Source organism: Sander lucioperca, chromosome 7 (assembly GCF_008315115.2).
Source record: "Sander lucioperca isolate FBNREF2018 chromosome 7, SLUC_FBN_1.2, whole genome shotgun sequence".
Taxonomy (NCBI): domain Eukaryota; kingdom Metazoa; phylum Chordata; class Actinopteri; order Perciformes; family Percidae; genus Sander; species Sander lucioperca.
This window is the reverse complement of record NC_050179.1, coordinates 24,671,998-24,687,706: the sequence shown is the minus strand read 5'-3', so window position 1 is coordinate 24,687,706 and position 15,709 is coordinate 24,671,998. Positions and strand designations below refer to the sequence as shown.

Genomic DNA, 15,709 nt, shown 5'->3' with positions numbered 1-15,709 from the left:
CCAAGTGTTAAAGACTTGCTAAAGTATCGGTACTGGCCAGCCACCATCAGCTGCCAGACCCTTTACAAATTTGATGTGTTCACCTCATTTGAACAAATGAAGGTGACCGCACCAGCCATGTCCAGACAGGCCTTCCTGAAAATGCTGGAGCACAGATCTGTCCAAGCTGAAAGGGTAAATCTTCTTGAATCACACTGAATCATATAAGTATATACCTAATATTTAAATGTGGGCACAGTTTTCAATGAAATCCTAACCAAAGATTTTTAATATATAGGCTGGAAGTATCTGTGCAGATACATTTCAGCGCAGCTATTTTGAATTTTCTTACTGTCGCTTCAAAGAAGAGGATATGTGCCAGGTCCAACATTTTGACTGTCCAGCATGCTCTCCAGACATGTTGGCTGTCTGTTCTGATGGAAACAGAAAGCATTACCGTTTCTGCAAGTCAAAAGGGTAGGTATTCAAATATTTGATTGTCTCAGAAAATGGTAAAAAAAAGAAAGTTAATACAAATAGTAGCCCTTAGGGTTGTCTTTGTCATACCAGACATTTTTTTCAATAAATAGTAAATGTAGTACTCGGTGATTTTTATTATTGACTTGCATGTTAACTTATGGACAGGACTGAGGCTTGTTTCTGGCAAAGGACGAGGAGGTTGCTACATTTGTGGACCGTATCAGAAGCAACATGAGAAATGTAAAAAAAAAAAAAAAAGATTTTGTTTATAATGATAGTTGTACAATATATGTTGTTTTGTTTTAACATATGGCTAAACGTGTGTAATAAATGATTTTATAGGCAAAAAATGACAGTGCTCTTTGTGGTACTGCCAAGTTCACAGCTGGCAGAGAGATGTCAAGAAAGTCTGGCTCTCAGATAGATGAGGAGGGCATTCAGGTTGCAGTTTGCCGGTATGTATTTGTGTGTGTGTGTGTGTGTGTGTGTGTGTGTGTGTGTGTGTGTGTGTGTGTGTGTGTGTGTGTGTGTGTGTGTGTGTGTGTGTGTGTGTGTGTGTGTGTGTGTGTGTGTGTGTGGTCCGTGAGGGCGGTTTCATTCAGGTTCGAAGAGAGAGTGTTATAGAGGATTACTAGTAGTGTGAGTCTTACTAAGATTTGAAAGCTTTTAGCACTCATGATTGGTGCGTGGTATTTATCCAACCTTTGTAGCAGCCAAGTGTTATATTTGTTGTAGGGACCCAGATACAGATGTGTGCTTAAGCCAGGCCTTGGTGGGTTAGTTTATAATTAACCACTAGATTTTCTTCTGATTAAACAGACATGGGTTTCTCTTACGAGGACTTAACCATTACCGGGGAGAAATATTTGCCTACCCGATGTTTCTACAAAAAGAAATGTCCAAGAAGGCAAATGTTACATTCTTTTGCATGGATGTTACTTGCAGGTAATTCTCAATGTCATATTGCAATTATATCACTATGTTTAAAATGGCCTGTGCATCAGCTTTACAGTCACGTTAGTCATTTCAGAATAATGTTGTCATGTCAATTAATGATGGATCTCTTTAACACTAACAAAATGCTGCACCTGCTTTTTAGGTACTGGCCATACCTTAACAAACTAGCAGAGGGGTTACCAGAGCTTCTGCCCTTGACGGACATGAGGCCATTTCTTAGCGTCATGCACGCTAAAGCCCATACAGCAAAATGCGAGGTACATGCAATTACTTCAATTCTGGTGTGACAGTGGCTACAGGGAATTAGAGAGCAGGCTAACAGAATGTGCTGTGTGTTAACCTTCACCAACTGCTCAGCTGCTAGTGCAAATTTGTAGAACAGGGATTTAGTTTTCACATGAAAAAAAAGCTTATGTTATGACTATTTATAATGTTATTTATCAAAAGCGTTAATGTAGATATGAACTGTATTCTATTATCTAAAGGATTTTTAACATTTTGTGCATATCATGCCTGATTGTATTATGTTATATCAAAGATCCTACTATATATGTACAGGTATGCTACATAACCCTTCTCACGCTGTGTTGCAGGTGAGATTGGGTGGCAGAAGCCAGGATGGAGCAGGAAACACAGTGGGAGAGGAAGTGGAGCAGGTACTATATATAATTTATGTCAATGTTTTATGGATGCAAAGACTCATTTAAGAGACCAAAACACTAAAGAACACCAGTAAGTGGCAAGCTTGGTTTGAGAAATTAAGAACATCCTTTATGTCTGAGTTGTAATAAAAGATTATATTTTCACAATGCATTCATATTGTAGGCATGTGTTCCAATTTAATTCCAGGGTTAAGCCAGGATATGTTTTCTCTTAAACTATCCAGTTCAAGATATTGTGTGAAACTAATATTTGTATGTAAAGGAGACAACATTCTCTTTATAGGTGAACAGCTTTCTTTCCAGGGCAGCTCTTGTCACAAAATATATGACAAAAGCAGGTTGGTATTGCACCTACACAACACAGTGTGATAAGGAAGAGGAAAAAAAAGTTCAGTTCAACAGACTTTTAACTATTGTGTTTAGTCATGTCTATCTGTTTTCTGTATTGCCTTTTTGATGTGATTTGTTACTTTTTGGCTTGATGCATTTTTGTTTTAATTAGGAAGAGTCAACATGCTAACCCAACAGGCCATGGGTTGGAACCGAAGAAAGAGGGATAACCTTCATCAAGCGTTAGCCCACAGATACATCAAAGTAAGGGCTAATAACAATTGTCTTCTTATCACACTAGGACAATATATTATTTATGACAAATGCCTTTCTAGATTCTAATCTCACAGCTACAGTATATTGATTTGTTTCTCTTATCTACACCTCCTTCTGGGAATCTATAAAGATTATGTAATTTATTGTTTCACCTGTTCTGATGAAGGTCTCATATCGAACGTTTAACTTAAACTGGTGTTTTTTACATTTTGGAATTTTATTTTTTCTCTTCAAAAGATCACAGATAGGGCAGCGGTGGAAGCTGTCAACCTCAGGAGCATCAAGGAGCAGCACAACGTGGATCAGGAGACCACAGAGCATTGGGTGTGTGATGTCAGGCAGTGGGCGTTAACAGGTATTTTGATGTCCTTTCATACATCTCTTAATGACTGTACCTTTATACGCACCACAGAAGGTGGCTATATTGAGTATATATTTTCTCCAATTGTTTCAACTATTTAGACAGAGTCTACACTCCAGGGTGCATTGAAGACCTCAGGGCTGAAATTGAAAACTTAACAGTAACCCTTTTGCGCAATAAGCAAGACCTGTATCGTCAGCATGGTTTGTTTTCTAAGTGATTTAAATAACATTTTAAAAAAAAAGTTATAAAACAACAAAAACATTCTCGTACTATGATAGTTTCCTTTTGGTTTCACTTCTGCAGATAGCAACCAGACAAGACAGAGAAAAAGAAAGACAATGACACAGCTGAAGATGAAGCTTCGTGATCTGGTCTCGCAGTACAACACCACCGTGGAAACAGATCAGATTGACGAGGAGTTGGCGTGCAGTCTGACAGAGGGCTACATCCTGCCATGGGAGACACATGAAGATGGTATGATAATTGCTAGTTTGGTTTTTTCTTTTCTCAAAAAATATTTTTGTAATTATATAATATATGTAATATTATTATAACTATGTCTTGTCCACTACTTTATTTCTTTCCTCAACCTAAAAGGCGCTACCTTCAGGTTGAAGAGGTTGGTCTTTGACCAGATAATGCTGCTGAAACGCATGGAGGAGGAGCAGAGCATCCTGGTGAAAGAGATGTCCCAACACGTTATGTACCTTCTAAAGGAAGTACAACAAGTGGAGGCACTCAAGGGACAGACTTTGGAGAGCATCAAAACAAACAGTTTGTACTACATCACACATATGTACGTTGTCTGTGTGATGTATCATCTTTTTCATTCTGTTTTTCCCCACAATTCCTCAACAGATTTTGGTGACCTGACAGAGGACGCTACACATGGGCTCAACAGTGTTCTCGGTCGGAGGTGGCACTACCTAAAAAGCCAAAAGAAACAGGCTGTAAATGCTTACAGTAGTATAGCCTCGAAGGAACTTGTTTTCTTCCATATACAGGAGGACATTGAGGAGTGGGAGGTCAACGGCTTCACTAGCCCCGAGTCAGAGGAAGAAGAAACGTAAAGGCCACTGCCTCTCTCCCTTTACGCTACTGTCCTCTCCAACTCGGCGTAATCACTATGTATTGTATTTCTTGTGTATACCCCTGTGAAGTGTTGAAAAATACATCTTATTTAATTAGTTACTTGTTACTGTATGTAAAATCAATCAAAATACCTTTAGTGTAGGGTGGCCTTGACATAAAAAAGCCTTTATGTAAATTTTTTGTACATAGGATACTAATAGTGTAATAATTGTTGGCATTACTCTTTAAATACTGTTTTAACATTCCTATAGGCCAGTAAGCCTTTTGTCAGGGGATTTATATTTGCTAATAATAGCCTATGTTGGATAAAAAATTTTGATATTTCAAAAAATTTCAAAAATGAATAAAAATTAGGAGGCATTGACTCTGAGGACCATCTAGGGGTCCCGTACCCCCTGTTAAAGATCTGTGACCTAGACTGAGGTTGCTGATCTGCTAGGGAGCTTTAAGGGAACCCATTGAGAGAAAAAAGGAAACCTGTTTCTGATGTTCTGATGTTTGAAAGTTCTTAATTTTAGATTTAAATAAAGATGTATTGTCCCAGAGGGATATTTGTTTTAACAGTCTGTACAGATAGCAATATATAGACTTACATCCCTATACTTTTGTTGTCACTATGTTCTATGAAGAAAATATAGCCATTTTTTAAATGATTAAAATAAATAAAAGTGTAAAGATATATGCCTATACATTGTTTAATATGTGCTTAGAGTCCCTTGACATAGACACAAAATGTGCCAGGGCTACCTGGACCTGGTTTACTTGTAAACTGTGTATTATTAAAAACATTGAAGTCATGCTGTCTCCTTGACTTTCTACATTTAACCCTAATCCCTGTTAATGCAACATGACAGGTAACAGTTAGAACGGAAGCCCTTATGAAAATATAGCTCAACAATATGAGGGGTTAATGGAATTAAATGTATTTTTATTGTTCCTTCGACTTGTAAAAAACACTTTTTTGGCAGTTTCCGACAGTGAAAGGCTACATTACCCATAATCCTCAGCCGCTGTTGCTACGCTTCCTACCGAACGGTATGTTATTTCTAACTGAATTTTCAAAAACTGAAATATTTAAAAGAATTTGTATGCATCTTAACTTTTTCATAATATATATACAGGACATGCAGTGTATTTACTAGTTCGGCTATACTAGACACTATACATAATCACTGGATATATCTTTTTACGACCCTAGCTACAACGCTCTTTATAAACAGGAAGAGCCAGCGACCCATAATGTTTCTCATCAGGTCGATACCTTTCAAACGGTGTATTTGGTTAAGCTCTATGACAGGGTTTTAATTTTTACATTTTATATGCCTATTGCATATGCCATATCAGTCATTGTTTTCAGAGAGCACTTTGAAGGCCTGTTTTTCTTGTCGCTTTTTTAGTTTAAAAAAGTAACCAAAATGAATCACCATCTCTCTCTCTCTCTTCCCCTTTCATGCCTATCCACTGTCTCTATGTAATAAAGGGAAAAGCCCCCCCAAAAAAATCATTAAACTTTAATATGAGATGGATTTACTTCAAACCTACCTAGCCTTGAAAATAGTGGCAGATATGAAGTGGCTCAGGGAAAATTATCTTCCTGCTGTATATGACAGGTTCAACCAAACAAGAGTAGTGATTGTTGGAACAGTTAAATGACGAAGCAAGACAGCTATTGAAAGTTTCATTAAACAAAAAGGAGATAGAACCTACTGTATGTATCTCTGCATCGCAAAGATTAGATGCAGCCTCACCTAAGGACCTGTAACACCTGCTAAGATTAGCAGCCCTATGTAGGCACGCAGGTCAATTGCATCCATCCTTTTCCAGCTGTCAGGTTGAAAGTTGAGGCAATGTCATGCATGGGCATGGGTGAGGCATGGTGATGAGGACCATATTATTTAGCTGTTCTTTGACAAAAAACTCTCTTTTAGCTTGAGGCATTTATTCTTTATCTGAAGATGACACACTGGTTTGGATTCCTCCCTATCTTCTTCAAAAAGATTTTGTGACTGAAATGGTTTGAACTTGAGTCATGTATGTGGTCGAAGAAAGGTGATGCTGTAGCACACAAACTCGTGTTTGTATGTGGTGTTCAAAATTAACTTTTTCGTCCACCAGCCAAATAGCTAGTCAATTATCAAATTATACCAGCCACTAAATAGATTAGCATTGTATTTTTGGTTGGTTAGTGAACCAAAACACTCCTTACATATTTTACCAGCATTTGGCTAGTAGTAATTTTGAACCGTGTGTGTGTGTGTGTGTGTGTGTGTGTGTGTGTGTGTGTGTGTGTCTGTGTGTGTGTGTGTGTGTGTGTGTGTGTGTGTGAAATGACCTGAAGACAATCTTTGTAACCTGGTGGTGTACAGCTTACATGGAAATATGACTAAAAGTAATGTTTCACTTTTTCTAAAGTCTAAAGTCAAAAATTTTTATTTAGGGACTTTTATGCTGTTAAACACAAGATAGCTATCTCGTGGCCTCAAGATACTATCTCGTGGCCTCAAAATACTATCTCGCCGAACACCGGCATTAAGCCGGCCGGCGGGGGCCCTCCGAAGGCGGGTCACGTTTGCAAATCGGTCAGTAGAAAGTGTTGGAGAACCGCAGCTGCGTTACGGTAAAAGCTGTCAAAAGTGTCCGGCCGTGGTCTCCAGAGGTCGGTCTCACTGCCCCGAGACTCCTCGGTGCAGTTCTCTGGAGGCCTATGTTTTCAAAAACTGGGTTTCCGAAATCGTGCAGAAGGTGGCTGGGAGAGTGAGCCGGGCTTCTTACCCATTTAAAGTTTGAGAATAGGTTGAGATCGTTTCGGCCCCAAGGCCTCTAATCATTCGCTTTACCAGATAAAACTGCGAGACTGAGCGCCAGCTATCCTGAGGGAAACTTCGGAGGGAACCAGCTAGGGGGAAGTGTCAGACCTCTGCCCGCTTATTGTGCACCTTCCCAATCGAAGGGTGCTTCGGTGGGATTTTCTTCCAAGTTTTTGGACCAGAGAATGGTAGGGGGAAGCGGCAGACCTCTGCCCGCTTATGGTGCACCTTCCCTGGGGTAAATCGAAGGGTGCTTCGGTGGGATTTTCTTCCAAGTTTTTGGACCGGAGAAGGGTAGGGGGAAGCGGCAGACCTCTGCCCGCTTATGGTGCACCTTCCCTGTGGTAAGTCGAAGGGTGCTTCGGTGGGATTTTCTTCCAAGTTTTTGGACCGGAGAAGGGTAGGGGGAAGCGGCAGACCTCTGCCCGCTTATTGTGCACCTTCCCAATCGAAGGGTGCTTCGGTGGGATTTTCTTCCAAGTTTTTGGACCGGAGAATGGTAGGGGGAAGCGGCAGACCTCTGCCCGCTTATTGTGCACCTTCCCAATCGAAGGGTGCTTCGGTGGGATTTTCTTCCAAGTTTTTGGACCGGAGAATGGTAGGGGGAAGCGGCAGACCTCTGCCCGCTTATGGTGCACCTTCCCTGGGGTAAATCGAAGGGTGCTTCGGTGGGATTTTCTTCCAAGTTTTTGGACCGGAGAAGGGTAGGGGGAAGCGGCAGACCTCTGCCCGCTTATGGTGCACCTTCCCTGTGGTAAGTCGAAGGGTGCTTCGGTGGGATTTTCTTCCAAGTTTTTGGACCGGAGAAGGGTAGGGGGAAGCGGCAGACCTCTGCCCGCTTATGGTGCACCTTCCCTGGGGTAAATCGAAGGGTGCTTCGGTGGGATTTTCTTCCAAGTTTTTGTACCGGAGAAGGGTAGGGGGAAGCGGCAGATCTCTGCCCGCTTATTGTGCACCTTCCCTGGGGTAAGTCGAAGGGTGCTTCGGTGGGATTTTCTTCCAAGTTTTTGGGCCGGAGAAGGGTAGGGGGAAGCGGCAGACCTCTGCCCGCTTATGGTGCACCTTCCCTGGGGTAAATCGAAGGGTGCTTCGGTGGGATTTTCTTCCAAGTTTTTGGACAGGAGAAGGGTAGGGGGAAGCGGCAGACCTCTGCCCGCTTATTGTGCACCTTCCCTGGGGTAAGTCGAAGGGTGCTTCGGTGGGATTTTCTTCCAAGTTTTTGGACCGGAGAAGGGTAGGGGGAAGCGGAAAACCTCTGCCCGCTTATGGTGCACCTTCCCTGGGGTAAATCGAAGGGTGCTTCGGTGGGATTTTCTTCCACGTTTTTGGACCGGAGAAGGGTAGGGGGAAGCGGCAGACCTCTGCCCGCTTATGGTGCACCTTCCCTGGGGTAAATCGAAGGGTGCTTCGGTGGGATTTTCTTCCACGTTTTTGGACCGGAGAAGGGTAGGGGGAAGCGGCAGACCTCTGCCCGCTTATGGTGCACCTTCCCTGGGGTAAATTGAAGGGTGCTTCGGTGGGATTTTCTTCCAAGTTTTTGGACCGGGGAAGGTCCTCCCTGAGCTCGCCTTAGGACACCTGCGTTACCGTTTGACAGGTGTACCGCCCCAGTCAAACTCTCCACCTGCCACTGTCCCCGGAGCGGGTCACGCCCGGCAGGGCCGGGCGCTTGACACCAGAAGAAATCTTGTAGGGTGCATATCCATAGTCCTTTATAATTCTTCTTCATATTTTATAGCCTATATTTATACTTTTTACATGTATATACTTGTTTATTTACCAACTTATTATTTATATTCCTTTAAATGTCTTGATCAACTGTGACACAAGAATTGTCCCCCGGGTTATCAATAGCATCAATAAAGATCAATAAAGTACTTCTGATTCTGATTTTAAATTAGCCTATAGTGGAGTGTGCAGACTGGTTCATTAATTATTGAAGTGTTTTTGGGGAGAAAAGCTGCTCCATTGTGCATTCTCCTTTTATATACACTTATCTTGAGGCCACGATCATACCGTAATGATTTTAACTAACCTGGTAATTGCGATGCGTCCAAGGGGGGCAGTTGTTATTCTCATTTACTGCAGCATTGTAGTAGTGGAGTATCGACAACTTTCAGTTCTTAACAGCAGTAGATTGTTGATAAAGTGTAAAAGTTTCACGATTGCCCCTCCTTTAGTTTTTCTTAGGAAAAATATCAGTTCAGGCAATTCAGCTCTGAAATTGTCAGTACAGTAGCCACAGAACAATTTACTTTATTACAACCATTCAGATTCGAGCATCTGCAAAGGGAAACCATAAAACAAAATCAAAATGTTTTTCAAATTACTCAAAATGTTTTTCAAATTACATGTATTGCAGTAAATATCTGTCCGTTTTAAACATTTTATATAATGATAATGTTATTGAGCATAAAACAATAACAACAAACTAATTAATAATAGACAAATAACAAAAGAAATGAATTAGTAAGCATGCTTTTTAAGTGTGCAATGTATCCTGGATGTTTGCAGGGTGACTGCATGGGAAGGTAGTCAGGCTGGCTGCCAGGATGGAGACCATGTCTTTCCACTGAGAAAGAAAAATCATAAAGGGGGAGAAAGACAAAATATTAGTGAGCGGTAAAACACATTGAATTAATATTCATTACTGTAGAATTTACTAAATACTGTTTTAGAATAGTCTGGGGACTAGTGCAGTTTGGCTGTTGTTGGTGGTTAACCAATGTCAGTGTTAGCAACATCACTGTTTTGTAACTGCAACAGCTCAGTAACAATTCAATTTATTTTATTTCAATTCAATTTTATTTATAGTATCAAATCATAACAAGAGTTATCTCGAGACACTTTACAGATAGAGTAGGTCTAGACCAAACTCTGTAGTTTACGAAGCCCCAACTATTACAGTGGTTGCCTCAAGAGCAAGCATTAGCAGTAGCTATTGCGACAGTGGCAAGGAAAAACTCCCTTTTTTGTTAGGAAGAAACCTGGGACAGACCCAGATTCTTGGTAGGCGGTGTCTGACGGCACCGGTTGGGGGAGTGGTGAATGGTGGCAATAATAGTCATAGTAAAGATAGTGAAACAGTGATCACAATGGTAGTCATAGTAGTTCATGTCATAGTAGGGTGCAGCAGGGCGTTACGGGGTGTAGTGTGGCACAGCAGCCTGGGTGGACGCGGTTGGACGCGGCAGGACGCAGTCGGACACTGCGGGGAATCGCAGAGCGTAGCAGGGTGTAGTAAGTCCATAGTGTCAGCTGCACCCAGGACCCCGGTGTAGGTGCCACCCAATTCCAAGGCGATGTTCTGGGTGAAGAAGAAGCAAAGGGACTCCGGGGAGAAAACTCCCCAGAGCTAGGTTAGTAACAGGCATTTCTGGGATTAAGATGCACACAAAAGGAGACAAGTGAAAGAGAGAAGAGGGAGCGGCTCATTGTGTCCTTGGAAGGAGCTTCCCACAGCAGTCTAGAGTTATAATAGCATAACTAAGAGAGGCAGGCTAAAGAGAGGGGCCCTGAGTAGTTATATACTGTACTTAAAATGGCGGACGGAAGTGGGCGTGTCCATGAAACCGGAAGTCAGAAAATCGTCATATCCGGAAAATGTAAATTATTGACCGGAAGAGGTGTGTCTATGAAGCCGGAAATCAGAAAATAGTTATATATGGAAAATGTAAATTATTGACCGGAAGAGGTGTGTCTATGAAGCCGGAAACAGGGGTAGGGTTAAAAAAAACTAGTTAAACGTGTTCTGACAGTCTTTGTGACTGCTTTGTTTCAAGGGGGCCAACTTTTTTATTTCTTTCCTTCATTTATTTTTTGTTTTAACTTTTTTTAAAGTACATAAGTACTACATGTAGAATATGTAGCAATGAGGTAGAAATGATTATAAAGAATACCAGATAATAAAAAAAAAACTACATAAGGATGGAATCAAAATCTTGGAGAGAATGTGCACACTTAACTAAATTATGTTATATCCTAATAATGGTGTTTCAGGTAGCTTTAGACTTTACCAAATACTTAAAAGGTCAGTCCTCAGACATTTATTTTGTTTTTCTGACTCTGGGGAAAATGGGTTGTTGTTATAAGTAGTGTAATACTGGGTGTAAAAAGTTGTTGAGAGGCCTAACATTAGTGAGACCAAACTGTTTTTTAATTTTTAATTTAACCATCTAGTCATCCTGTTCATTTTATAAAAAGAGTTTACCAAAATACTATAGCTTCTGTGCTATCTCTTCATACATTTAGGCAATTCAGTAAGATATAATACACCTAACTATATGTTAGGCTCCAAATAAGTTTTTGGAAGTCCTAGCATTAGTTTTCAACCATCTGAGCTATTATAGCCTAATAATAATATTGTTAGATGTAACTTTAGACCAAAGACATAAAAAGGTCTATCCTCAGACATTTTTTAGTTTCTGACTCTGGGAAAAATGGGGAGAAACAGTACTGTAGGAGTCAAAAAGTAGTTTTTGTTTATATTTTAATAACAATAGTTATTATTTTAAGACTTACCTTATTTTGATTATAGTTCTGAGCCACTGATTTTGATTGACAGCTAGGGAAATGATTAACAAATAGGCTGCACCATAGTAATTGTAAATGTGATATAATTAATGTAATAAAGGGAAGTTGGAAACATTAGTGCAAAGTTTCGGGGGTCCTAACATTAGTTGAGACCAAACAGTTTACTTACCTTATTTTGATTATAGTTCTGATCCACTGATATTTTACCTATACAGCTAGGCCACTGATTGAAAAATAGGCTGCACCATAGTAATTATGAATGTGATATAATTAATGTAATAAAGGGTAGTTGGAAACATGAGTGCATAGTTTTGGGGGTCCTAGCTTTAGTTGAGACCAGACAATTTTTGAACCATCTAGTCATCCTGTTCATCTTATTTGATTTTTACCAAAAGTACTGTAATCTCTGATCTATCTCTTCATACATTATAGGCTATTCAATAAGATCTTTTAATGATAACTTATGTAATGTAACTAATGTCACTACCATTCACTGTGTGTGCCTAATAATAATGTTGTTTGATGTAACTTTAGACCAAATACATTAAAAAAAGGTCTGTCCTCAGACATTTTTTAGTTTCTGACTCTGGGAAAAATGGGAAGAAACAGTACTGTAGGAGCCAAAAAGTAGCTTTTGTTTATATTTTAAGAACAATAGTTCTTATTTTAAGACTTACTTTAAGACTTTGTTTATAGTTCTCATCCACTGATATTGATTGACAGCTAGGGCACTGATTGACAAATAGGCTGCACCATAGTAATTGTGATTGTAATATAATTAAATGTGCTAAAGGGGGAAGTTGGAAACATTAGTGCAAAGTTTTGGGTGTCCTTGCTTTAGTTGAGACCAAACAGTTTTTAACCATCTAGTCATCCTGTTCATCTTATTTGATTTTTACCAAAAATACTGTAATCTCTGATCTATCTATACATTTTAGGCTATTCAATAAGATCTTTTTCACTTCCATTCACTGGGCCTCCCCTGAAACAGTTTCAGTTTCCCTGGGGAGCCCCGCCTGTGTCTTGATTTGAAGGGTGTAAAAAAAACTAGTTAAACGTGTTAAACCATCCTACAGGGGGTGTCTTGATTTGAAGGGTTTAAGGGTCTGTGTTCTAACGACAGTCTTTGTGTCTGCTTTGTTTCAAGGGGCCAACTTTTATTTAATTTCTTTTTTGTTTTAACTTTTTAAAGTACATAAGTACTACATGTATACAATATGTAGCAATGAGGTAGAAAGTATTATAAAGAATACCAGATATAAAACTACATAAGGATGAAATCAAAATCTTAAGCAGTTCTCAACTAAATTGTAATTACAGAAATAGTGATAGTCTTTGAATAACATTGATTCAAGTGGCCAAGTTGGCATCCCTATGAGACTCCATGTGCTTATCATAGGTTCAGCTCATGGGATGGTTGTGACTGTGACCTTTCATCACATCTCTCAATAACGAATAACTTTTTTCATTATAACAGCTAAAGCATGTGAAATATACACCCTATCTGAATATCTGTCATTTATTTTCCTTATATCAGGTCTGTCTGTATGGCGTTTTACTCTCTAGCTGTAATGCAAATAAAAAAAAACACAAATATAACTTCTTATCCAAATAAAACTTCTTATCCATATGTCCATAATTTCACCAAGTATCCCCAAATTGTAATAATATCAATAATGTAACTTCAACATAAGTTATGTCTTTTTAATTCGAAAGGACTAAAAGTGTATAACTAAAAATGACAATGAATAGCAGATTGTAATAATATACATGCTTTTGTTCTTGGTTATCCTCTTGGGTGCCCTGTCATTTTTTTGGGAACACTGGGAATTACTACTGAAACAATATTTTACCAGCAATTAACATAGTAATTTATTGTTTCAGTAGTAATTCCCAGTGTTTCACATAAAAAATCTACCATTCTTTTGGTGTTCTCCATTTGAAAACTTAGGAAGGTGTTGATATGTAGAGTATCTGCTGCTGTTTTATCATTAATGAAACCTAAGTATTATGTATAGCTTACGTTCCTTTCTACCTCAGTTTGTTAGTTATCACTGATAGACAAATACATGAAAGCAGCAAAATGTCAGCACCTATTCTGCTTGTTTGTTGAGGAAACCTTTTAAGAGAACACGAAACAGACACAGCTGTAGAACACTAAAGGAAAAGAGAAAGCAAGTTTTTTGTCTCATTTTAAAGGTTTTGTTTTTCATATTAGCACATCACCAATGAAGATTGTGAGTGTGTACAAGGTGAGTTTATCATGCATGGTAACATGAATTACTTCGCTGCTCTGCCCCTAATAAAATAAATACAGAAATAAGTGTTCACTTCTTACGGCCACCACCACCCACCCTCTCTGGTGCATATTTTAAATAATTGGTCATGGTCACCATAACTAGGACAACATTTAGATTCACAGCACAAAAAAATAATAAATGAATGAATAAATAAATAAAAAAATGACAGGGCACCCAAGAGGATAACCAAGAACAAAAGCATGTATATTATTACAATCTGCTATTCATTGTCATTTTTAGTTATACACTTTTAGTCCTTTCGAATTAAAAAGACATAACTTATGTTGAAGTTACATTATTGATATTATTACAATTTGGGGATACTTGGTGAAATTATGGACATATGGATAAGAAGTTTTATTTGGATAAGAAGTTATATTTGTGTTTTTTTTTATTTGCATTACAGCTAGAGAGTAAAACGCCATACAGACAGACCTGATATAAGGAAAATAAATGACAGATATTCAGATAGGGTGTATATTTCACATGCTTTAGCTGTTATAATGAAAAAAGTTATTCGTTATTGAGAGATGTGATGAAAGGTCACAGTCACAACCATCCCATGAGCTGAACCTATGATAAGCACATGGAGTCTCATAGGGATGCCAACTTGGCCACTTGAATCAATGTTATTCAAAGACTGGCACTATTTCTGTAATTACAATTTAGTTGAGAACTGCTTAAGATTTTGATTTCATCCTTATGTAGTTTTATATCTGGTATTCTTTATAATACTTTCTACCTCATTGCTACATATTGTATACATGTAGTACTTATGTACTTTAAAAAGTTAAAACAAAAAATAAATGAAGAAAAGAAATAAAAGTTGGCCCCTTGAAACAAAGCAGACACAAAGACTGTCAGAACACGGGGAATACCACTGAACATCAGGTTTGGGATTCATTATGCCTTTGTCTTAGGACAAATTGGTGTGTATTAGCTAACTGCGGATGTTGTTGCCATTGCTTGTTTGGCCCCTGAATCTGTGATGTCAAATATAAAATCTAAATGTGACAGCATTCATAGTGATGTTTGGTACGCATTCTTTGGCTTGAAACAAATTACATTATTTTAATATAAAGTATACAGAAGAAATAGTTTGTCTGTCTTAGGTCATTCATGAATTGATTGGCATTCCTTTTCAAGAACATGTCTTGAAGGCTAGTCTCACTGTACACAAAACTGTTATTTTTACTTTGTGTTGTAATTTTTACATTTAAACTTTTGTGTTTATTAATCACTACTTGCAGCCATTAACCAGTACATTTCCATAGTGTTTTTGGCAATGAAAGAGCAGGACTGACAGCTGAATTGGCAAGTTAAAATGTTATTGAATGTATTACCTCCTCTGAGCAGTATGGAAAGCAAAGCAGTCGCACATTGAAAAAGGCCACTGAAGTAGAAATCACTATATGTGTAGGTGTATAATACTGCAGGGGTACTAAAGGACCTTGTATGTATTTGTTTTTCAAAGGAGGTCTCTTCATGTTTGTTTTCTATTGCACGTGTTTTACCTGTTCTTTTGAGCATCCAGACAATAGCAGAGAAACTATGTAGCAGCCGAGAAAGCTAGCAAGCTTGTCAACAATAATATCTTGTTGTAGTTTCACATTATCTGTGTTATATATTTATAATTATGTACTCCAGTCATAAGATGGGTGACAGTTTTCTTTGAATGCACACAAGGTTCAGTCATTGGTGAAAATGTTAACGCAACCCCACACAATTTGATTATTTAGAAATGGGGTCATTTCAATTGTTACATTTGAAACATTCAACATATAATCACAGGCTGTATAAAAGAAGTGGACGTTTGAAGGCTATAATTTGGCATTTTAGGGAGTCACTATCTTGTTTTGTTTTTTTTGGAGCTAGAAGTGACCATATTTGTACGAGAGAGTTGGAGCTAAGTAATCAGCTAGCTAGCTA

At 38.8% G+C, this 15,709-nt stretch overlaps 1 protein-coding gene across 2 annotated transcripts; it reads left to right on the top strand.

Moving 5' to 3' along the window:
* The first annotated feature begins 1,264 nt into the window (after window positions 1-1,264).
* On the top strand, window positions 1,265-4,928 carry LOC116053008. Of its 2 annotated transcripts, XM_031303859.1 has the most exons (10): window positions 1,266-1,404; window positions 1,559-1,673; window positions 2,010-2,072; window positions 2,362-2,416; window positions 2,581-2,672; window positions 2,922-3,039; window positions 3,147-3,248; window positions 3,352-3,522; window positions 3,646-3,822; window positions 3,907-4,928. In XM_031303859.1, the coding sequence occupies exons 1-10, from the start codon at window positions 1,337-1,339 to the stop codon at window positions 4,116-4,118; spliced, it is 1,173 nt and encodes a 390-aa protein (XP_031159719.1). In that variant the 5' UTR covers window positions 1,266-1,336; the 3' UTR covers window positions 4,119-4,928. The 2 variants fall into 2 exon arrangements, with proteins under 2 accessions (XP_031159718.1, XP_031159719.1); XM_031303858.1 differs by having other exon boundaries at window positions 1,265-1,404; window positions 3,646-4,928.
* Window positions 4,929-15,709: the final 10,781 nt, after the last annotated feature.

Coding starts and splice junctions, on each gene's coding strand:
- LOC116053008 (XM_031303858.1), top strand. CDS start 1,337: ATGTTTCTACAAAAAGAAATGTCCAAGAAGGCAAATGTTACATTCTTT. Junction 2,073..2,361: donor TGGGAGAGGAAGTGGAGCAG/GTACTATATATA, acceptor TTCTCTTTATAG/GTGAACAGCTTTCTTTCCAG. Junction 3,523..3,645: donor ATGGGAGACACATGAAGATG/GTATGATAATTG, acceptor TCAACCTAAAAG/GCGCTACCTTCAGGTTGAAG.